Below are 23,475 nucleotides of genomic sequence, written 5' to 3' on the forward strand. Positions count from 1 at the left end.
CTGTCTCCTGGTGCGCGTAGATGCTAGCAGTCTCCGGCTTTAGTCGTGTGAGCTCCCGCTCCCATCACTTATCCACGTCGCTCCGTGCACCGGTCACACCTTATCACATACCGGTCAAACCTTATCACATACCGGTCACGGTGGAGGGGGCAGTTACCGCTTTCGGGTCTAGCAAATTATGCCCCTCTGATTGTCAGGGGCACCTTGTAGTCCACTATTTCAGGTGCACGAATGGCAGTGAGGGAATACCATAGACTATCATCGCTGAATCTCTTAATGTTAAATCCAGTTTGGAAAGGTTTCTTTAAAATCACTAGGATTGCACTTCTCACTAAAGCTTTTTCTACATTCTGTGCAGTGGAAGGGTTACTCACCAGTATGGATTATAGGATGCATGAACAGTTTGCTCGTTTGAGTGACTTTTTCCACAAATGATATGCCCAAACAAGGTTTCTCAGCACTGTGGATTTTTCTCACATTTCCCACACTAAATCTGCCTTGACTAATTATGCATCCTCTAATGCTGGAAAAGACGTGTGCTTTGATTAAAGCTTTTCACACATTTTGTGTATTTATATAGTTTGTCCCGTGTATGGATTATTTGGTGGCTCAGTAGTGTACTGTTCAGAGAAAAGCATCCCCACATTCTGTGCACTCATAAGATGTCTCACCAGTGTGGATTCTTTGGTGTACCAACACATTGTAAGAATCTTTTACAGCATTCTGTACACTATAAAGGTTTATCAACAGGATGGATTCTATGATATCATAACAGTGATCTCTTTGCCAGAAAGCTTTTCCTACATTCAGGATACTGGTAGTGTTTCTCACCAGTGTGGATTTTTTGATGTTTTAAGAAACCGGATTTATGAATAAGGCCTTTCCCACATTCAATACACGGGTAGTGTTTCTCACCATTATGGAATTTCTTATCTTTTGGCGACAATTGAAAACTCATCTGTTTAGTAATTCGTTTCCTGTGTCACTGTAGGTTCTGTGCTTGTCTATGATAGTCCTTTCTCCACAGCGCGGGGATACGCCGGGATGGCGTAGCCAGGCGCTTTATAAATGCCTTTATTATTATTATTATTATTATGCTTCACTAATGTTCCCTTCGAAATTAATCTTTTTCCACATTCGGTACAGTTGTAGGGTTTCTCACCATTCTAGTCTCTATGATGAATCAACAAATAGTGAGTATTATTGAATCTTTATTCTTTTCCCACATTCTGTACAATGACAAGGTTTCTCACCAGTATAAATACTCGATGATTCACTAATCTCTGCTTTTCACTGAAGCATTTTCCACATTCGGTGCACCAATAGAGTTACTCACCAGTATGGCCAACATCCCTCTCTTCACAACAAAGCTTTACTCACATTTTATTGTTTTTCACTAGTATGGACTCTGATGCTTCACCAGTTCTCCCTTCTCAATAAATCAGTTTCACATTCTGCACCGTCATAGGGTTTTTACCAGTATGGATTCTCAGATGCACCAAAAGCCTTCTCTTATGAGTGATGCTTTCCTCGCATTCTGTACATGGATATGGTTTCTCACCAGTTTGGATTCTCTGATGTACCAACGAATTGTATGTGTTAACAAATCTATTGCCCCTCAGTCTGCACACTGAAAAGATTTTTCAGCGGTATGAATTTTCCGATGACCCAACATTGTGCTCTTTCGAGTGAAGCTTTTTCTGCATTTTGTACAGTGGTAGGGTTCTTACCAGTATGGACTCTCTGATGTAGCAAAAGCCCTCGCTTCCGAGTGAAGCTTTTCTCACATTCTGTACAATGATAAGGATTCTCACCCGTACGGCTTCTCTGATGCTGCGCAAAGTGGGACTTCACACTAAAGCTTTTCCCACATTCTGCACAATAATATTAATTCTCACCAGTATGGCTTCTCTGATGCCGATGCAGGCTGTACTTCACAATAAATCTTTTCCCACATTTTGTACATTGATAGGGTTTTTCACCAATATGGATTCTCTTATGATTCACCAGCCCACTCATCCTACTGAAGCTTTTTCTACATTCAGCGCAGTTGTAGGGTTTTTCACCAGTATGGATTCTCTGATGATTCACCAACCCACTCATCCTACTGAAGCTTGTTCCACATTCAGCGCAGTTGTAGGGTTTCTCACCAGTATGGCTTCTCTGATGTTGATGCAGGCTGTACTTCACAATGAATCTTTTCCCACATTCTGTACACTGATAGGGTTTCTCACCAGTGTGGATTCTCTGATGTATCAAAAGACTTTTCTTCTCAGTAAAGCTCTTCCCACATTCTGAACAATGATAGGGATTCACACCAGTATGGATTCCGTGATGTGCCAACAAATTGCATCTATTAACAAAGCTTTTTTCACATTCTGTACATTGATAGGGTTTCTCACCAGTATGGATTCTCTGATGTACGAGCAGTGCGCTTGCTTGAGTGAAGCTTCTCCCACATTCTGTACACTGAAAGGGTTTCTCACCAGTATGGATTCTCTGATGCTGCACAAGATGGAACTTCTTACCGAAGCTTTTATCACATTCAACACAGTGGTAGGGTTTCTCACCAGTATGGATTCTCTGATGCTGCACAAAGTTGGACTGCACACTAAAGCTTTTCCCACATTCTGTACAATGATAAGGATTCTCTCCAGTATGGATTCTCTGATGTACCACAAGCTTTCCCTTCTCAAGGAAGTTTTTCCCACATTCTGTACACTGATAGGGTTTCTCACCAGTATGGATTCTCTGATGCTGCACGAGGTTGCCCTTTACACTGAAACTTTTCCCACATTCAGTACAGTGGTAGGGTTTCTCACCAGTATGGTTTCTCTGATGCTTCTCCAAGGAGTCATTCATAATGAAGCTTTTCCCACATTCAGTACAGTGGTAGGGTTTCTCACCAGTATGGATTCTCTGATGCTTCTCCAAGGTGTACTTCATAATGAAGCTTTTCCCACATTCAGTACAGTGGTAGGGTTTCTCACCAGTATGGATTCTCTGATGCTTCTCCAAAGTGTACTTCATAATGAAGCTTTTCCCACATTCAGCACAGTGGTAGGGTTTCTCACCAGTATGGATTCTCTGATGTTGCACCAAGGTGTACTTCATAATGAAGCTTTTCCCACATTCAGTACAGTGGTAGGGTTTCTCACCAGTATGGATTCTCTGATGCCTCTCCAAGGTGTACTTCATAATGAAGCTTTTCCCACATTCAGTACAGTGGTAGGGTTTCTCACCAGTATGGATTCTCTGATGCTGCACAAAGTTGGACTTCACATTAAAGCTTTTCCCACATTCTGTACAATTATAAGGATTCTCTCCTGTATGGATTCTCTGATGTACCACAAGCTTTCCCTTCTCAAGGAACTTTTTCCCACATTCTGTACACTGATAGGGTTTCTCACCAGTATGTATTCTCTGATGCTGCACGAGGTTGCCCTTTACACTGAAACTTTTGTCACATTCTGCACAGTGGTAGGGTTTCTCACCAGTATGGATTCTCTGATGCTTCTCCAAGGTGTACTTCATAATGAAGCTTTTCCCACATTCAGCACAGTGGTAGGGTTTCTCACCAGTATGGATTCTCTGATGTACAAGCAGTGCACTTGTCTGCGTGAAGCTACTTCCACATTCTGTACATTGAAAGGGTCTCTCACCAGTATGGATTTTCTGATGATTCGCCAGACTTTGCTGCTCATTGAAGCTTTTTCCACATTCAGTGTATTTGCAAGGGTTCTCACTAGTATGGATTCTCTGATGTATGATTAGTGTGCTTCTCTGAGTGAAGTGTTCCCCACATTCTGGGCACCAACATGGTTTCTCATCAGTGAGGATGCTTTGGGGACTTAACATATTTGTCTTACGACTGGAGCCTGTCCACATTTAGTACAGATAGGGTTTCTCACCAGTATTTATTCTCTGATGTAACAGTTTGCTCTTCACAGCAAAGTGTTTCACTGATAAGGTTTCTCATTCCATACACTGATAGGACATATCCTCAGAACAAACATTTTGATGCCTGTGCAGCAAAGAGCCAGTAGTGCAGCTTTTCTCACGTTATGTTCACTGATATGTCTCCGAATACGCATTCTCTGGTAATTCACATGATTTCTTTGGTGAGTGAAGCTCTTCTAATCCTCCTTACAACGGTATGTTTTCTCCAGAGTTTGGATATTCTGATGCTTGCCTTAATTTGACATTAGAATGAAATTGCCACACTCTGCGCACCACTATGCTTCAGTCTCATATGGATCATCTGATGCGTGTACAGATATGAGCTCTGAGTGAGGCTTTTCTCTGACTCTGTACACAAATCTGGTTTATCACCAGAACACAAACCCTGCGGTACATATAGATAAAAGCTCTAAGTAAACATCTCTCACTCCATAGACTGATAATTATTCATGGTATGGAGCTTCACACTGTCCACAAAGATCAGCTCTGTATGAAGTTCTTGCTCAAGCTAGTTCATTGTTTTACCCCAGAACATTTTGTAGAGTGTGTATACATCGCAAGCTTCCATGTAGATGTTTTCTCAGACTCTTCACTCTGATACAATTTTTTCTTCTGGTGATGCTGCTCCGGACTTTTTTGGTGCTGGGGAACTGCAGGTCTGTTCATCAGCTCCTTCGGTTCTGTGATTGAGAAACAAACGTCAGTGAGGTGGTCACAGCCAGGTGGCTTAAAGATTGAAAAGAGGGATGAGGAAGGAGTTACTGTGAAGACAAGAGAGGCATTGACAGAGGAATACTGCAGAAGATATGCTGAGGTTTGAAGTCAAAGTTAGAGCCTTAAAAGACAATACAGTGTCCTAGTTTCAACTGCTGAATTTGCAGGGTAAGTGGACACTGCTGCCAATCATGATCACAACAGCCCAGTTTCGAGGTACAGCCTCTTGAAGTCTGGAGCCCCTTGAACATGACACTTAATTGGTTTCCAGATCAAGTCCAGCACCAGTAATCTCACCTAACTTGACAAGTGACTTTAAGGACCAGTTGACCCTGTGAAGGTGCCTCCATTCGCTCAGACCCCAAAGAGCAGACAACTGGAAGCACAGTTTGAAGGATGCCAGGCTCTGATTGACTTTATGAACTACCATTCCATAAAGCAATGAATATTTGATTAATTTTCTGAGCACATTAGCAGTGCCTCAAATACATCAAAGGAGGTATCTCATATTACTCCCAAACTACAATTTACTAAGGCAAGTCAGTCATCTCCTACACCACCAGAGGAGCTATGTGAGAATATTCCATTCTGAAAAATACATTTAAAAAACCCAGACAGACGTTTCTCCTCCTGTAATCCTGGATGATTATGCAAGACGAGCCTCACCTACGAACATGCTATTACAATCTGAGCCAATGGCAGAGGTCTCACTTATGGTCTTTCACCTTCTGTCTCCCATAAGAACTTCATCCCAGTAAACGCTATGAAACACCCGAATCCTTTTTATTCCTCAAACAAGAGCTTCTTTTAATACTGCATAGCTGCTAGCACAAGGACACACTTGTTCGGGAAAAACACACACCTCAAAGGGCTGATAATCAGAATTGGCATCCCAATTTTCTACTACTTTAAATACTGGAGAAGCTTACCCAACTTCACTGATAGAAATACTCCACTGGACCACCATTAAATGGGGATTTTCCACAATTAACTGGTTGACCCTGGCTCCAGGTGAGCCACATGAGGCTTCTAAAATATAAGAAAAACAACCTCAACGTAAAGTTTCCAATACAAAGAGGATAGCACAAGAGGTCCGACCCACAGCAGGAAAAAAACTCCTACTTTCGTTGAAATATACTGCTTTAATGCCTTTCGTGAATATCATTATTCAAGTCCCTGCTGCTACCTTTCTGCAGAAGGAGTAGCCTAGTTCCTCTGGGAGCCATGAGGGGAGAACATTTCCATAAACAGCAAAAGATTTAAACTTTGTTTTTCTCTGGAGGGAACTGCACCAGGCTCCATCCAAATTGCCACTTTATGTGTTCCAGGAAAAACCTATTTATTATGGTGCAAGAGTGTCAAAGGTGGTCCAATTCTGGCTGTATTATTTTTGGACAGTCTAAAAAGTGCCCTTTTGCTTCCTTATTGTGTTGCTTATTCAATCCTCCGACACACACATTTTACCAACAGAGATTCACAACAGTTTAAAAAGCAATTAAAAGGAGAGTAGGAATTTCGATCCTCCATTCTGTGCGTCATTACATTAGCCACAATTGGCACTTGATTAGTCCAGGTGAAGCTGCTTACTTAGTTCTTTACACTAAGCATTCACCTTCCAAACACAACACTCACCCACATCCACCACCAGTCACAATCAACCACTACCTTTCACATACCAGCCCTCTTCCTCAGTACTAACTACACGTACCACTCTATTCTCCCGTGACAGGCCCTGCGACACGCTTCTACGGCGATGCGATGGAAACCCTCTCGATGGCGTCACGCTTCTCCGGTGATGCGATAGCAAGCAGCTTCAACAAAGGCACGCTTCCTGGGAGATGCGGCGGCGGCGCGCTTCGCTAGCGATGCAACGACTTCAGCTGCGGCGGCGTCGCGCTTCTTCTTGTTGCGTCGCGCTTCCAGCAACACCAGGTTTCTGCAGTTAGAATTCCCAGCAAGGAAATTCAGAGGGGAGCTGGAGATGAAGTCTTTTGTCCCGAGACTTCAGCAGGAGGCAAGCACAAGTTCAAGCCCTTGCAGTAATATTCTGAAGGATGATGAAAGTCCTTAAAAAGTTCCTTCTCCTTTCCTTGGCAATGAAGAAACCACTGCAGGCCAACCCAGCAAACAGCACACTGGCAGAGGGGCAGTCCAAACTCCTGCAGCTTCCTTGGTTCTTCTTCTTGGCAAAAGGTTGATCTTGTTCCCAGATGTGATCTAAAGTTCTTGGGTCTGGGTCCCAATATTTATTCTGCTTTTTTCTTTGTTCTTTGAAGGCAGAGGGGCCTTTTCCCAGTCCAGACCAGTTCTGGAGCACTATTTACACAACTCCTCCTTTCCTTTCACAGTGCAGGGCAGGAACTTCAGGCGCCCCACAGGAGGTGGAGCCAGCATTGTGGAGGGAAAGCGCAGCCCTGGAGCACTTTGTTGACATGATTCCTTCTCTTCTTTCACAGTGCAGAGACATCAGCTTCACCCCAGGGGGTGGAGCCAGCATTGTGGAGGGAAGGCACAGCCCTATTCAGGTCCCAGGTGCAACTCCTCCCTCCCGTCTAGATGCAGATCTCCCTATTCACCACTGGGCTGACTCATTCTGTCTCCTGGAATCCCCAAGCCCTGTCACTCAAACTCCAGACAATGAATACACAACCTAGCAGAGGCAGGCCTGGACAGTTAGACAAGAAAATACCTACTTTCTAAAAGTGGTATCTTCAAACACAGAATATTAAAACCAACTTTACTAAAATATGTATTTTATAATTCTGAGTTCAGGCATTACTAAATTCGAATTTCTACCATGTTCTCCGAGTCAGTTAGGATTATAAAATGTAATAATCTAACTACCCATCTGGGCTATGGAGAACAGGTAACCTTGCAACAGTGAAAAACGAAAATGGCTATAATTCACTATTAGGTAATGCCACACGCACCAGGGCAGGTCCTACCTTATAGTTACAATGCACCCTGCCCTTGGGCCTACCTTAGGGGTGTCTGCTACAAAGAAGAGGGAAGGTTTAGGGACTGGCAAGTGGGTGCACTTGACAAGTCGACATGGCAGTCACAGACTGCACACAGGCCTTGCAATGGCAGGCCTGAGACATATTTTACAAGCTGCTTCTGTGGGTCGCACAACAGTGCTGCAAGCCCACCAGCAGTATTTGATTTACAAGCCCTGGTCACACATGGTGCACTGTACTAGGGTCTGACAAGTAAATCAAATAACCCAATCATGGAATCACTAATTAGTACATCAATTTAACATAGGGAGCACTTGCACTGTGGCACTGAATAGCAATGGCACAGTGCCCAAAGCATATAACCAGCAATAACATATCAAAAACAGAGGAGGCAATCAGTAAAAATGGAAGGGAGACTCACGCCAATGATGCCAGGTCTAACAATCATCCACAGCACGCTAACCAAATTCATTAACTATGAGCTTTACATCCTCACAGTGGCAGCCATCTTTGAAAATCTGATAGCTTGTGCCCATTAGTCCTGACCAGAACCGAATACTCTTAATAAGTGAATTTTACTGAGCTTGACCTCTAAACTAAAAGAATCGACACACTTATGCCATATCTCCCTCTCCTTAATCATCTGAGTTGAGAATGGCAGCCACCACAGACTCCACTTTCCAGATAAAACATACATGTTAAAACGTCAGACAATAGTGGCATATAGCACGAATACTCTAAAGCTAAACCCGGCCTGCTGATACGCTGAAGTAGCACTATCCACGTTGGATCTACCATCTCTCAGCCGCTCCAAATTCAATCAGAAACTTTGTAAGAAAGTTTACAAGTACTCCAGCTACGCACTGGCCCCAGTAACACCCAAGAGACAAGTTGAATAAAACAATGGGTGCCTACTAATTCTACAGACTCTTCCAATCTTCAGAAGAAATGTAGCAACTTTATTTGAAGCACAACATTATGTATAGGAATGGTAAACATCAACAACCAAAGAGAAAAACAAAAACTAAAGAAGGAATAAATCATAGTTCCAGCATCTCACTTACAAAAAGAAGCAAGAGACAAGTAACTCTCTCAAAACCAGAAACCAATGAGCTGCATCTAAATTAATTGTCAGTTGGAAAACAAGTGGTGAACCCATGTTATCTGGGATAATGAGTGAAGTCGGATCATTGAAGTCCATCCTGACATTAACCTCAGAGGATCTTCAAACAGTAGAAGGAAAACTCAACAACAGTGAAAATAAAATAAATGAAATTGATACAAAATAGAGCATTTGGAAACGTTTTGCCTGGAGGGCAAGAACTTGAATTCAGTCTACAAGCTCTGTCAAGCCTAGATAGACTTACAGAAGGGGAACATGAGGAACAATGTGAGTATAAATTGCATACGTTGAGGAAGAGAAAAGAGGAGGCAATCTCCATTCTAACCAGCTTGTTAACCCAACTACTGGTTATCTTAATAGAACTTCTCAACATTCCATTCACCCACAGAAAAGGCCCTCTAATCCGTATTCCAATAACCCAAAACCTAGGGGCACAATTATATACTGGGACCACATGTTAAGAACCACTGATGTAGAATATACCCAAGCCTCCATGATTCTGTAAGCTGCAAGTAAAACAAGAGAAAAAAACCTGGGTGGCTGACAAATCTAGCACCGCCAGAAACAAAGATGCAAGACTAACATTGAAACACTATCACATCAAATAATGCATTATCCAACATTTTGACTTCTGTGGAACCCCCTCTCTAAATCATTATTGAAATCCAGGAAGAAAGAAATTAATCTAAGAAATTCCATACTCAAAGAACATTATACTGGGAGGGGATTGTAAGACTTACATTAATGCTATCATGTACACAAAACCTACTGCAATGTTCATCACAAACAAAAGATGTTCTTCTAAAGTTGACTCACAGCAAAAACCTTGTTGATGTAAGGCGCACTGCTAATCTGACAAAGCAAGAAAACACCCTTTTCTCCATTGTTCATAATTCACACCTGAGGACAATTACTTCCAACATCAAAACACTTACTTAACATCCTCACTGATGTTAACTTTGGATCAATAATTGTATCAGGTTGTACTCCAATATCACTAGTATTTGACAACACATCTGTCGCTGTTTACATCTCCAGTTGGCAGTTAAACAAATATTGCTGAACAATCCAGACATTGTTAATCATTTAAAAAAAATCCCTAATAAATTTTTTAATATTAATGACACTGACATTTCAAAAAAGACTATTTTAGGGTGCTCACAAAGCAATTCTTGGTAGAGAAAATACAGCGTTAGACACGAAAACAAAGCTATAGATTATCAAAGACTCTGAAACCCTACTAAAGAAAAGTAAAAAACCTAGAAGATTGGCACGTTAAGGGCATTTACCATTCTACCAAGTAATAACTGCTGAAACTGAATTTAACAAGAGATTTACATATGTTGCTGACATCATCCTCCGTGATTCAGAAAAGGGGGTGGTGATGAACAGAGTGCCTGAATTAAGCAGACCACTCTTACCCAGTCCAAAGATCAGGGCTTGATCCATCACCGTTTTTTAGCTCACTGCACCATCCCAGCTCAGAACTTGGCTATATGCAAATTAGTCTGTTCCTGTCCCAGTGCATGATGGGAACAGGGCAAACCAAACTACCAAGCCAATTCTTGTACTGGGAAGAAAACAAGCTTCCGGGGACCGGTTTCTGCCATTTCAGGCGTCGTCGGCCCGGCTTGCTTGAATCCTGATGGTGCAATGAGCAAGGGACTCACATCTGAGTATACCCTTCCACGCTTATGGTGGACAAAATGATTCAGAAAAGGGGGTGGTGATGAACAGAGTGCCTGAATTAAGCAGACCACTCTTACCCAGTCCAAAGATCAGGGCTTGATCCATCACCGTTTTTTAGCTCACAGCACCATCCCAGCTCAGAACTTGGCTATATGCAAATTAGTCTGTTCCTGTCCCAGTGCATGATGGGGACATCATCCTCCGTGGCATCAAATTGTGATAAAATATTGGTGGGAATGGAAAAGCGAAACTCCTGGCCACCTTCCACATGGTTAAGAAGGAAAAAAGCAAAATAATCTGCCACATGCATCAACAGAAGGAATTGAGATTCCTAAATAGCGATATTTGAGGAATCGCTATTTAGGAAATCGCAAAAGCCTGTGCATGTAGGAATCACTAAAAATAGCGATTCCAACACATTCCTTAATTGCTACTCCCAAATTGCTAGTTGCAATTAAGGAATGCTGTCCAATTCATTCCTATGGGCCTTCAGACCCATAGGAATGAATTGGAGATTGCATGAGCAATTTGCGAGTACCAGTAGGTACTCGCAAATTGCTCATGCAATTTTAAGGGTAGAAGGGTGTCAAAATGACACCCTGTTGCACCCCTGAAATTGATCTGTGCACATATGTTGCACACACACATGTCCTAAGGGCATGTGTGTGCGCGCAACATGAAACTTTAAAAAATGCACAAAAGTCAATTTTTCAAAGTTTTTGCTAATTACCATGAAGTTCAACTTCATGGTAATTTGCTACTCCTATTAGCGAAATCGCTAATTTTTTAAATTTTAATGATTTGCATTTAAGGAATCTCAATTTGGGATTCCTTAAATGCAATCGCAATTTAGAGATTCCTTAAATTACGATTTTTGCATTTGGGATGATGCATCCCAAATGCAAAAATACCGGTCCCAAAGGGGCCGATTCAGAGAATCTGCCCGTGTGCGACCGGTTTTTCCTTTGATGCATGTGCCTGAATATCCCTTAAAAGATAAATAATGGACTTTTAAATCTAAAGATTAAAATATGATTACAATCTTCAAAGATGTTCAAGAAACCTTATATACACCAGTGAAAAATAAAATGGACCACCATAGAAGATTTCAAGAAGTTTGTTTCACCTGTCAGGAAGCAACAACAAGAAGTCAAAATAACAGACTTCACACCTGCTGAACTTATCCTTCGATGCAGGGTCACCCCCAACCTTTTTGCTTTCACTCCTCTTGTTTTTTAACCAGTTTTTTTGGCTTTCAGGACTCTGTGCACTTAACTACTGCTAACCAATGCAAAAGTGCTTGTTCTTATCTAAACATAATGAAATTGGCTCACATCCAACTGGCACATTTAATTTACTTGTACATCTCTAGTAATGTGGTGTTCTATGTATTCAGGGACTGTTATTTAAATGCTACAAGTGGGCATTCAGCATCCATTGTGCCACCCATTAAAGTAGCCTTTTAAAACAGGTGGGAAGTGGAGTTTAAAACTGCCATTTTTACTTTTTAAAACATATGTAACCAGTAGGGTGGGCCCTAAAAAAGCCCATAGGGCAGGGTGCACTATGTCTAAAAGGTAAAACATGCATTTCAAAATGTTACATGCTCTGGTAGTGAAAAAACCCTAAATTTGTTTTCACTACTTTAAGGGCCATCTCTCTCATTGAATAACATTAGGTTGCATTATTACATTTGATAAGTGATACGTTTTGACAGGGAGAAGGTAGGAATGTCGTGTTTGCACACTAATGAAAAATTATTTAAAATCCTCTTTAATGGCAAAGACACATTTGAATTTTTTGAAAAAGTATACACCCAGGCAGACTTTAGCTACAAGGAACTGGCTAATTCGCAACACATTTTCGTGAACAACGTATGATAAATGCACAAGGAATAAAAAAACAATTAGTACAACAGACTGTTATGATATCAAAAATATATTTTTAATCTCAATTTCTTTTAAAACATTATAAAAAGAAGGGTTAGTAAATATCACTGAGTATATATGATGTATCCAGTCAAGAATTTGATACATTGATTATGAATGGCAATTCCATGATACATTGTTAAAACCAAAACAGAAAAGACGGCTAAAGAAATCGACGCTTGGCCGCATTTTATGTTGAAGATTGACGAGGAGTAAACGGAGGTGGAAGTGAGAAGTATGCAGTGAACACTGCTTTCTCAGATATCACATACCGCCCACATCAAATATAAAGAAGGTGCCTCACTTCCAACCCCTGTTTTTCGTGCAGTCTTCCAAAAAAAAGTTTACAGTGGAAGGGCACTACCAACTTCTCTTTGTGGAAAAAAGTGGCTGCATATTCTAAAGTCCTGATGAAGACAAAAGATTTGTCGAAACGCGTTGACACAGCCCAAGTCTAACAAAAATTTGGAGAAATAATTCTGAAACTAACTTTTAATTGTTTTCTTTTCTGTTTTGGTTTTAACAATGTATCATGGAATTGCCATTCATAATCAATGTATCAAATTCTTGACTGGATACATCATATATACTCAGTGATATTTACTAACCCTTCTTTTTATAATGTTTTAAAAGAAATTGAGATTAAAAATATATTTTTGATATCATAACATATCATAACAGTCTGTTGTACTAATTGTTTTTTTATTCCTTGTGCATTTATCATACGTTGTTCACGAAAATGTGTTGCGAATTAGCCAGTTCCTTGTAGCTAAAGTCTGCCTGGGTGTATACTTTTTCAAAAAATTATTGTTTCCCTGACCCAGGAGTCGATCCTTAACAGGGGGTCCCTGATACTTACCTAAAGACACATTTTAAGTCATGATTCAGAAAATTTCACTTTTAGAAAGTTTGCATTTTCATATCCTAACAATTTGGTGCCTGCTGCCAGAGTCCTGGGTCACATGAACCTGCTACTAGGCTTTGTGTATTCCTCCCAGCGAGACAGTAGTGCTTAGGTGTGAGCAGGATGGGTCATCCTGGCAGAATGAATGGGTGCGGAGCGGTTCCCTAACCTACTTGGACTACAATAGGGGCTGCCTCCAGCACACTCAAAAAACATAAAACCATCCTATTGTCACCCCAGACTTCTTGAAGCCTCTCTTCAACCCAGGCTACCTGAGTAACTCCAAGGGTAAGTAGGTTGGCCTGTTCTGAGCTACAAGGACCCAACAAGTTCGAGAGGCCTCCCTACAACTGGCCCTGCCTGAACCTGCAACTGAAACTGGTTTGTGCCAAGCAACCACAGAGTTAAGCAAAGGTTAACTTAATGAATTTTTTGGTTCACAAAGACAAGGATTGTGGTTGTTGCTTTAGTGGGGCTTCCACCCCCTCAACCAATAACTGAATTTCTTAAACTATCACTCGAAAAAGACATTACCATTGATGACAAAACAGTATTCACAAACTGACAAAGGGGGCTGTTGGCTAGTAATGCTTTCATCCAAACTTTACCAAAAACTTCAAGATACCCTATCTCCTAGAGTTCCTTAATAAGTTCATATACCATACCACACCACACCACATCATCTGGAACATTCACCAAAGCCACTATCATATTGACTCATAAGGACGGAGACCTGCAACATTCTAAAAATAACCGATCTTTATTGGTAATAAATACGGATTAGAAAATCATGGCCAAAAGTCTTGCCACTCACTTAATCCCCATTGTTCCTTCCTTTGTCCAACCAGAACAGTGAGGTTTTATGAAGTGCATTTCCTCTGCATCCAATGCTAGAGTTCTTACCAACAATAATTCCAAAGCAGAGATTGATGAACAAAACACTTGATATGATATAGAAATGGATGCCGAGAAATCCTTTGACAAAGTAGAATTGTCATATCTCATCAAAGCCTTGGAGTGCCATAACATCTATAACACTTTCACACACTATCTTAAAACCCCCATGCCACTCCTTAAGCCTCAATCCTCACCAATGGAATGCTGTGTGAGAAATGCCCAAACACTGAGCAGATCTATGGACTGCAGCAACTAACATCTGTCAAGTAAATGTGTACCAACTACCACGCCACGTAATAAGTCGCTGATATATACCTATGATATGATGAAGATGAGTTTCAATGAAACCTGCTGGTTTCCTTGTAGCTCTTATACAATGCACATGATTTTCTTAATTACTCTTTTCATATTCTCGTTGATGCCTCTGCGCAGTGGGGCACCTTTGTTCACGCAAGAGCTGTATCAACTACTTAATAGTTGCTAGCATGGAACTCTGCTACGGCGATGCTCATATAAAAAAAAAAAACGAAATTCAACTTAGTGTAGATGATCGGAATAATTACCACCTTCTCTCACGACAGCTATAAATTCTGGAAAACCTGGTCCTAGTCCAGTTACAGTGATTCATTGACAGAATTATGGTATACGTTTCAAATGGGATTCTCTTGCTGACCTTGGCTTCCGGGGGACCTCATGAGGCTTCTAAATGTAAGACAGAACATCAACTTAGAGCATCAGAAAAGAAGCAACGTAGGGCCACATGTACAAAAGGATTTCCCGTTTGCAAACAGAGAATCAGACCTGTGTGACACCTAATGGCCTTTTGACATGTATTAACCCTAGTTTGTGAATTGGTAACCAATTACTGAATCACAAAATAGGGTTTGAGAGTTGGTATTAGGAAGGGGTGTGCGAAGGGTGTCCCTTTCTAATAGCAATTCACAGTGGGATGTATGAATGTTTTGCAACCGGAATGCAGTCGCAAAGCATTCGCATTTTACTGCCTACTTCAAGTAGGTGGTAACCCAGTCACAAACAGGAAGAGGTCCCCAGGGGACCCCTTCCCTTTTGAGAACAGTAGCAAATATGATTTTTATGAGTAGGCAGTGGTCCTGCTCTTCATTTTTCTTTTTGAAATGCATCTCGTTTTCCTTTAAGGAAAACAGGCTGCATTAAAAAAAAGTGTTGCTTTATTTAAAAGCAAACGCAGACATGGTGGTCTGCTGTCCCCAGCAGGCCACCATCACTGTGTTTTTAGCGATTCCTAATTGATCACAAATTAAGACCTGCTTCATGAATATTAATGAGGCTGGCCCATTTGCAACCCACTGAGATCTGTTGTACATCGCATTTTGTGACTTCCTCATTGTGAATCGCAAAAATTCGCAATTGGAACTCACAATATCTGGTGGTTGTGCATGTGGCCCTTAGTCCTGCTATGCTGCTTGATGAGTGAGGTAAGACCTACAACAGGAAAAAATGGTGGTGTGCTGCTTTGAAACATTTCATAAATCTCTTTACTTGAGCAACTAATGCCCCCTTTCTGTTGAGGGAGTGGCCTGGTTCTTTTGTAGAGGAAAACATTCCATGAGAATCACCAGATGTATTCTAATTGACTTCACAGGAATCAGTCTCCAGTGCCATCAATGTGGAACTTTCTGCTCATCTAGGAACAGCCTCTTTTTTTTAAAGCTACAGGAGATAGAAGATGGTCTAATTCTAGTGTTATCTTTTGAGGGGTTGCTTATTCAATCCTCCCCAGAAGCATTTTTCCTAAAGAGGTTCCTGACTTTAAAAAGGTATTAAATAAGATTATATATTTCTTCCTGTGCATCATTGCATCAGCTACACTGAGCATCAACCTGGGATCAATTAGGCATCAACACCATGTGATAAGCCAAGTTCAGGCAACTTGTTTAGTAAAGGCTGATGCAAGTTCTTCGTACTGAGCAGTCAAATCGCCACTGCATTCACCTTCCACCCTCAGCACTCATCTTCATCCACTTACAGCTATCCACTACAATTCACATTATCCCTTTTCCACTTTTCTTCAGACTAACCACTCTTCCCTCTCTCTTGACCTTCCTAGATCAGACAGACTTTTGTTGTAAATTCAAGGATATCAACAGATACTGACATCACTCATTCATGGGGACTTTGTGGTTCAGAGTTAGTGCTATCCAAGATCCCCCAAGTTACTCGTGGGAAAAGAACTGTTTCTTTGCAGAGGCTTCTGCACACTGCTTGGATAGGGGTTCCAGTGGTATGTCTCTGAATATCCAATAGGGTGTGAATCCTTTCAGCATAGTGTACTGTCAGTTTCTATGTGGACTAAGGGCCTGATTTAGATCTTGCCATATGGTCTGCAGTTGCATTTCCGCTGTATTTCCCGCCTGCAGCTAGGCGGTCGATCCGCCCTATTTGGATGCTGGTGGGTCCATGGACGATAGTCCATCCGAGTGCCACGGTCTCCGACAATTTTTTTTGTCTATGTTGATGCCATCATAGGCAAAAGTGTTATGAATAATTATCTTGCTTACACATCATGATCTGGTATGTGTAATTAAGGCATAGAAGTTAACATTTACTGTTGTAGGAAAACACCCACCCCTTTCCCGTGCACCAGCACTCCATATATATAAATGTATTGTTTGCGTTATATTTGGTAAATTGTTTTGGTGAAACTGTATTAAGTTTGAAAACTCACTGTATGTAACTCAGGCCTGGGTGGTAAAAATTGCAAAAAACATTTTTAGAACGTCTTGCATCTTTGGTGTTGCACAAGCGTTGTATTGGATATTGTGGCGTTCACAGCAGCACGAACATAATGACATTAATGGAAGAATTCTACAGCTACCGATCTTAGCAGTAATTTGCCTTGACAGAAGAAGCGCCTCTTCGCGTACTGTCACGCTGGAACGTGACAATACGTGATAGGCGTTTAGGGTGTGACTGACTGGGGTGCGGCAGGCCTATAATAGCCACACCCAACTTTCCAGAAGGCGCTTAGCCTTCCGCTCGCTTTCCAGACAGGAACCACAACTCGTGAAACCCTTCAACTTACCTTATTACCGCACGTCACGATTCTGGAATTCTGGCTTGGATTTTCTTCTTACCTCTCACCCACAGCAGGATCTGCAAAGAAAGAAAAGAAAGAAGATAAGTAACTTTAAATCTTATCTTTGGCGCCCCACGCAAGAAAGGTAACTTTTTGAATACTTCTTTTAAGAAGGACACTCGGACTTGTTTGTTGTTAAAAGACTTAATTACTAATCTATCATTCTAATTTAAGAAATGAAAGACAATACTATGACTAAGCTTTGAAAGACATTAGAATGTGTAATGTCAGTTGATTTATTTCAGAACTAATGACAAGGGAAAAACACTTGTAGATTGTTATCTTTTGTTTGAATTATTTTCTTCAAGTAATAGGAACAGCGCACATGCAATTCACAGTACTTAAATTACGTTTTTGGGTGATTTATAGGAGAGAAGAAGTGCTCAAGATTAAGGAAAGGTTCTGTGTTAATTATTCTACTGTTTCCGTTTCAGCCGATAAATACTGCACCGCACAAGGCTACCTGTTCCTCGAGTTCCATTCTTCAAAACCATGTGTTGCAGGGATTCTGCTCAGACACAGAACTGTGCACAGAGACCCAGGACATCAGTGAATTGTGGTGGGCCAAAAAACACTCACCTCAGTGCCTAGAACCCCTAACCGACTAGCATCAGAGTCACTTTAGCTCTTCGCCCTATAGCAAAGGTACCAATGATTAGACAACCCAGAACATGCAACTTAGTTTACTCTCAGGTATGGTGGTAATCAAGAACACTCTTTTGTTATATTCTCATACCAGTCCACAACATGGGTAAAAAAGAGACACAATAAAGTTTAAAATATCTATTTTGATGCGTGCTCTAAGATGCAGTATTTTTGCAGGCATAAGCAGACATATGATTAACAATAATACGATCAGCATTGTTACAACTCTTAAAACACAAAATGAGTAATCATATTATAATGATGGCGGAAACAGGTTAGATAGCACCTAGTATGCCACCCTCCCTAGCTAGGAACTATGTTTATAAAATATAGAAGGTCGCTTAGGCTTGAATAGGGGACCCCATACCTCCAAGATCAGCAGAAGTGAATCACATCAGGATCTGCAATAGCTCTCAGTCTCTCTGGGAACGGGCTTCCTTTCAGAGTGTCTAAATCATGCATGCAGTGTGATATTAAAGATGCCAGGATTCCAGCTAGCTGCAGCTGCGTGCATGTTATGTCTAGTGCATGAGAAGATCAGCCCGAACAACACCGAACATTGTTTTGATAACCTTGGAGGCTTCAGCTCACACTCTGCAGACTAAGGTCGAGCTGTAAGTCTAGGGACGTTGAAAACAAGCCATTCTCGTGTGAAGCAATTCACGCAGCCTATCTTACAACAGCAATTACATATAGTGTTGTGTGCAAAAGCAGCAAAAAGCGAAAATGCAGTTTAAACTTGTAATAAGCCTATGCTAACATAGCAATGTGCGCAAGTAAGGCCCAGCCCTCACTACACATGGAACAAGAAATACTGAGACGTAGGCCAGACAATCTCTGCTCGCATGTAGGCTTTATTCCTAAATAGAAGTTCTCTTTAAAGACGCCAATGAATAAATGTAGAAAACTAAAATACTACCCTAAAGCAAAAGTTAATAATCTACTTGTTGCTTCACACGTCCACAACAAGAATTTAACCACGCCCAGTATCCGGCCCTCCTCCCGATATTTCTAATTTATAACTTGATTGTGAGTTAAATCACAAGTTATTATTAGTAATTTGGGAATTTGGTCCCTTGCATCCCTGCAAAACCTTTATTACGCCAGTACAAGCAAGATATGGTAAGAGACTGTGTAGTAGCTTGACAAAAAGCGGCAGTTGAAGGGAGTTCAGCCCATTTCTCTGCCTGGCAAATTACGATGTGCCTTCCCGCCGGCATAACATTGGTGGGTAAACCTCCACAACTCGGTTGGGGGTTTCGAAGAAATATATAGGTAGAATGTTACCTCTTTCTTTTCCACTTTCATTTCAGCAATGAACCCAATCGTCTAAGTCCTTCCTTTGCTGCTGCTACTTAATCACAAGGCAAATCAACCTAGTCGTTGCCTGACTCGAAGGTAAGCTTCTTTTTTACTTGTTTCCATTTGAATTGTCTGTTTTGCATTAGCTCTGTATTCTGCTCTTGTAAATCTCTCCTACAAACAATATATTGCTAATGTGTATTACAAAAGTGTGTAATGTTGGAGTTGTAAAAAATGGAGTAGTTGTTCACAATTGCTGCAAGCTGCAGTCATGATATTGGACACACCCAAAAATTTACATCAATCAAAAAAAATCAATAAGTGTCTATACGGGTGTGTTTAATTTTTTTCGTTAACTATAAACTTATAAACAAATGAATCACATTATTGGAATAATTAAAATGTAATATAATGTTTAAATTGCACTAGACAAGGTGAAACTTTTTTTAATTACTGTAAAATTAATGGGCATTTGAAACTTAAATCATTTCATATATTTATTAATGTCACATTTCCCTTGTCTTTTTTTTTCTCCTCATCTCACCAAATAAGCGTCTGCAATTCTTCAAAAGCCGCCCATCTGACCTATACACCCGCGGCTGCTGCATTCGCTTTGGTCTTAGCCCGGAACCAGACCTGCCCCTTACTGGTGGCTTGGTGTAATCATAGGACCGAGAAGAGCCAAAGGTAGTTATACTAACCTCAGACCTCTACCCCACGTTGTAAAGACCTGCCACATGTTCAAACAGTTCTCATTTCCTCTTCCCTGGTCCAATCGCGCCACTTTGGATGCAGCTTTAACCCAGTCTTCAGGCTTGGGAGGCAAAGGGTCCCTCCAATACAGACAGATTTCCCTTTGTGCTAACAATACAAGATATAACACTAAGCCTCTGTGCATATAGCTCATCTTATTACTTGAGGTGCCATCATCTCCAAACAAAACAAAAGTCAGATTTAAAGTAATTTTCTCTCCAAAGATACCACACAGGGCCTCCTAGACTTTTTGTTTTTTGGAGAGGAGTAGAGGACACTCATAAAAAATATGAAGGTCGTTGGCTTTGATGAAATCACACCTAGGACATTTAGGAGAGGAGAGTGGAGCAAACGTGGCTATCCTAGCAGGAGTGTAGTATAATTGATTGAGGACAAAAAATTGTTCTTTTTAAGATTCGCCAGCTTAACATACTTATATAACAACTTCAGAGAGGGTTCATATAGATCTTCAATGTCACATTCCAGAGGTACTTGATTCCATATTAGATATTGTGAGGGGCATTCCTTCTCCTCCGCCTCTAAAGACTTTTTATACCATTTGGAGATTTCCTTGACATCTTGAAAGGATTTCTCCACCTCCCAATCCCCATGTATTTCCCTCTTCTCTGCTGCAAACCAGGAGGTTAATTGCTTGTATTTAAATCTAGAGAGGCAGTTCCCAATCCTAGCTCTTAAAACCGCCCATGGATGAACCCCCTCTGATGATACCAACTCCGAACATATAGCAATACCCGCTTTTTTGATTGATGTTGCAAGCCTGTCCATAAGGCATTCCGGGATCCCAGGGGATTCCCAGATTGGGGCGAACTCGTGATAGTACCCTATCCCCAATCTTCTTCTGACCATATACCACAACCTAAGAGCGGCCTTCAGTACTTTCAGCCACACTTTAAAGTATCTTGGTGCCCCAAATTTATATAGGAAGCCCTCTTCAACATCCATCCCTGTCATTTCAGCCAAAAGTCTTCCCCAAGATGACTCATCTGGTTTCATAAACAGCATCCAGATATTTTCAAATTGAAAAGAAATAAAGTACCACTTAATATCCGAAAGGGCCAACCCTCCTTTAATAAGCCTACACCTCGATTTTTTCCAAGCCAAACTCGCACCTTCACAGGCCCAGATAAAACTCATGATTTTACTCTGGATTTTACTAATATGTCAATTTCTGGAAAAGTAAGGGGGGATGGCATTAAAAAGCCAAAATGTTAGTTTAGGAAGAATAATCATTTTGATTAAGGTGACCGTGCCATATATAGTTAAAGGGAGGTTCTTCCATCTAGCTAATAAGTGGTCCACTTCTTTTATGGTTTATTGCGTTTATCTGTGGAATTTTCTTAATATCCTTGTTGATTATTATACCTAGATATTCAAATTCTTGGCTTGTTCTACCCCCCCCCCTAGTTGTAGATGTTCCAGCACATCAGTTTTGGTAGTGTTTGCTAGATGGCCCGACAATGATCCAAATTCCTCTAGCAAGCCTTCTACCCCTGGTAGTAGCACCGTGGGGTTATCGGTATATAACAGCAGATCATCTACATATAATGTGAGCTTGCTGTTATATTGGTGGGATTTAAAAGGTGTAATCAGAAAATCTGCCCTAATTGCTTGTGCCAGGGGTTCTATGTACATATTAAATAGAAGAGGAGAAAGGGGGCAACCCGGTCTTGTTCCTCTGAAGATATTAAAGCATGATGTTAAAACCCTGTTTACTAGAATTCTAGCAGAAGCCCCCTGGTGGCAAGTTATCAAAGTCCTAGTAAAAATAGGCGTAATGCCCATTGCCCATAACACTTCCAAAAGATATATCCAACAAACTCTATCGAACGCCTTGGCCGCATCTAATGCTATCACGGCCAAGGGTTCGGATCGGACTATAGCCAGATCAATATCGCCAATCAATTGTTGCGTTTGTTCTTGAATATATCTTTTAGGAATAAATTCTTTCTGGTCTGTGTTAACTGTGGAGCGATTATGACCAATCTCCCTGCTAGAATGCTCATAAAGATCTTATAATCGGCGTTCAGCAGTAGGGGGAACATGGCGGCTGTCAGCTGAGTGGCTGCTGGCAGACAGTCCTCGGCGTGTTCCTGACCTCTCTGAGGGGTTTCCCTCACTCAACAACAGCATGAGTTTTTAGCCTTACCTTATTGATGCTTTGGGGTGACTGGTGCCTCTTCTATTTGTTGAGCCTCCCTTTCTTTCCAAGCCCGATTTCCTGCTCTTCTGCTTCGCTCGTGGATGGCTCCGGAGCTCCGGGGAAAGACGCCGGTGCTCCGTACCTTGCGCTCGGAAGGCGTAGCGAGAGAGTGGCGCCGAAGTAGAATTGCCTGCTTCCTGGCCTGGGCTTCGTGTGGTAGAGTCAGCACTGGAGCCCTGCTGAGGAGATCAGGCTGTGAGTGGCTCAAATCGGTGGAGAAAGCCTCCCTCCCCCCCCCCCCCGGCTGGAGAACCACTCTGGGAGGAACAATTTGAGATTAATGAATGTCCTGGAGGATCTCGAAAGTTCTGATATCAGGGGGTTTGTGATCTAATTACTAAAAGAGACAGCCCTATAAAATTCTCCAAGTACAGATCTGTCACAAGAAATTTAACGGGTGCACGAGACCCCTACAAAAGATATCCAGCAAGACAAAAGGCCAGAAAAATCTTGATAAACTTCCACACATACACTGTTAAAGAGGCAATCCTATCCACAGCACTTAAGGAAGGAACTTTAACATCTAGTACCTTCTCCAACTCCTTTTCATTTAACATTAGTTCTGACATCTGTCATGCTACAGCTCAAAGGCAGTGGGAGTTGGGAAAACGTATGGTGGAAATAAATAAACTAGGTGCTAGGGCACAATTGAAGTTTCCTGCTTCTCTTCGTACAATGTGTTTGTATTGTGACGAAAATCCAGGAACAGAAGTGAAATATTAACATCTTTTTGTGACATTTGTAATAAACATTGAGAGAACATATTTGAACCAGTTGTTGTTGAATGGTTGCACAGATTGATGCTGTGGTGGCGCTGAGTGATGTTTTGGTGGTGATGAGTGATGCTGTGGCGTTCAGTGATGCTGTGGTAGCGCATAGTGATGTTGTGGTGCCCCCGAGTGATGCTGTGGTGGTGCTGAGTGATACTGTGGTGATGCGATAGATAGAGTGAGTGCGATAGACAGAGTGAGTGCAATAGACAGAGGGAGGGCGATAGACCGAGGGAGGGCGATAGACCGAGGGAGGGCGATAGATAGAGGGAGGGCGATAGATAGAGGGAGGGCGATAGATAGATAGAGTGATGGCGATAGATAGAGTGATGGCGATAGAGTGAGTGCGATAGATAGATAGACAGATAGTGTATTTATGTTACATTGAGTAGAGTGTAAATAAGAGGTGTGCAATTATATGGCACCGAGTGGTATTATGTGGAGTGTATTTACATTGCATTGAGAAGAGTGTAATTATGTGGCGTGTAATTATG

General features: G+C 41.5%; 2 protein-coding genes across 2 annotated transcripts in view; both read right to left on the reverse strand.

Moving 5' to 3' along the window:
- Positions 1–22,387, reverse strand: part of LOC144828348 (uncharacterized) — a 51,645-nt gene extending 29,258 nt beyond the window's left edge. Inside the window, exons 1-2 of the mRNA XM_078686467.1 lie at positions 22,158–22,387; positions 17,237–17,307 (exon numbers count right to left, since the gene is read on the reverse strand). The gene's annotated coding sequence lies outside the window, so the exon portion shown is untranslated. The remainder of the gene's footprint in view (positions 1–17,236; positions 17,308–22,157) is intronic.
- LOC144828343 (uncharacterized) lies at positions 1,195–22,225 on the reverse strand. The gene is made up of 3 exons (XM_078686464.1): positions 22,158–22,225; positions 17,237–17,307; positions 1,195–4,640 (listed from the first exon to the last, which is right to left on the reverse strand). Exon 3 carries the CDS (start codon positions 3,886–3,888, stop codon positions 1,888–1,890), a length of 2,001 nt encoding a protein of 666 aa, XP_078542590.1. The 5' UTR covers positions 3,889–4,640; positions 17,237–17,307; positions 22,158–22,225; the 3' UTR covers positions 1,195–1,887.
- Positions 22,388–23,475: the final 1,088 nt, after the last annotated feature.

Source organism: Lissotriton helveticus, chromosome 4_1, assembly GCF_964261635.1.
Source record: "Lissotriton helveticus chromosome 4_1, aLisHel1.1, whole genome shotgun sequence".
NCBI lineage: Eukaryota > Metazoa > Chordata > Amphibia > Caudata > Salamandridae > Lissotriton > Lissotriton helveticus.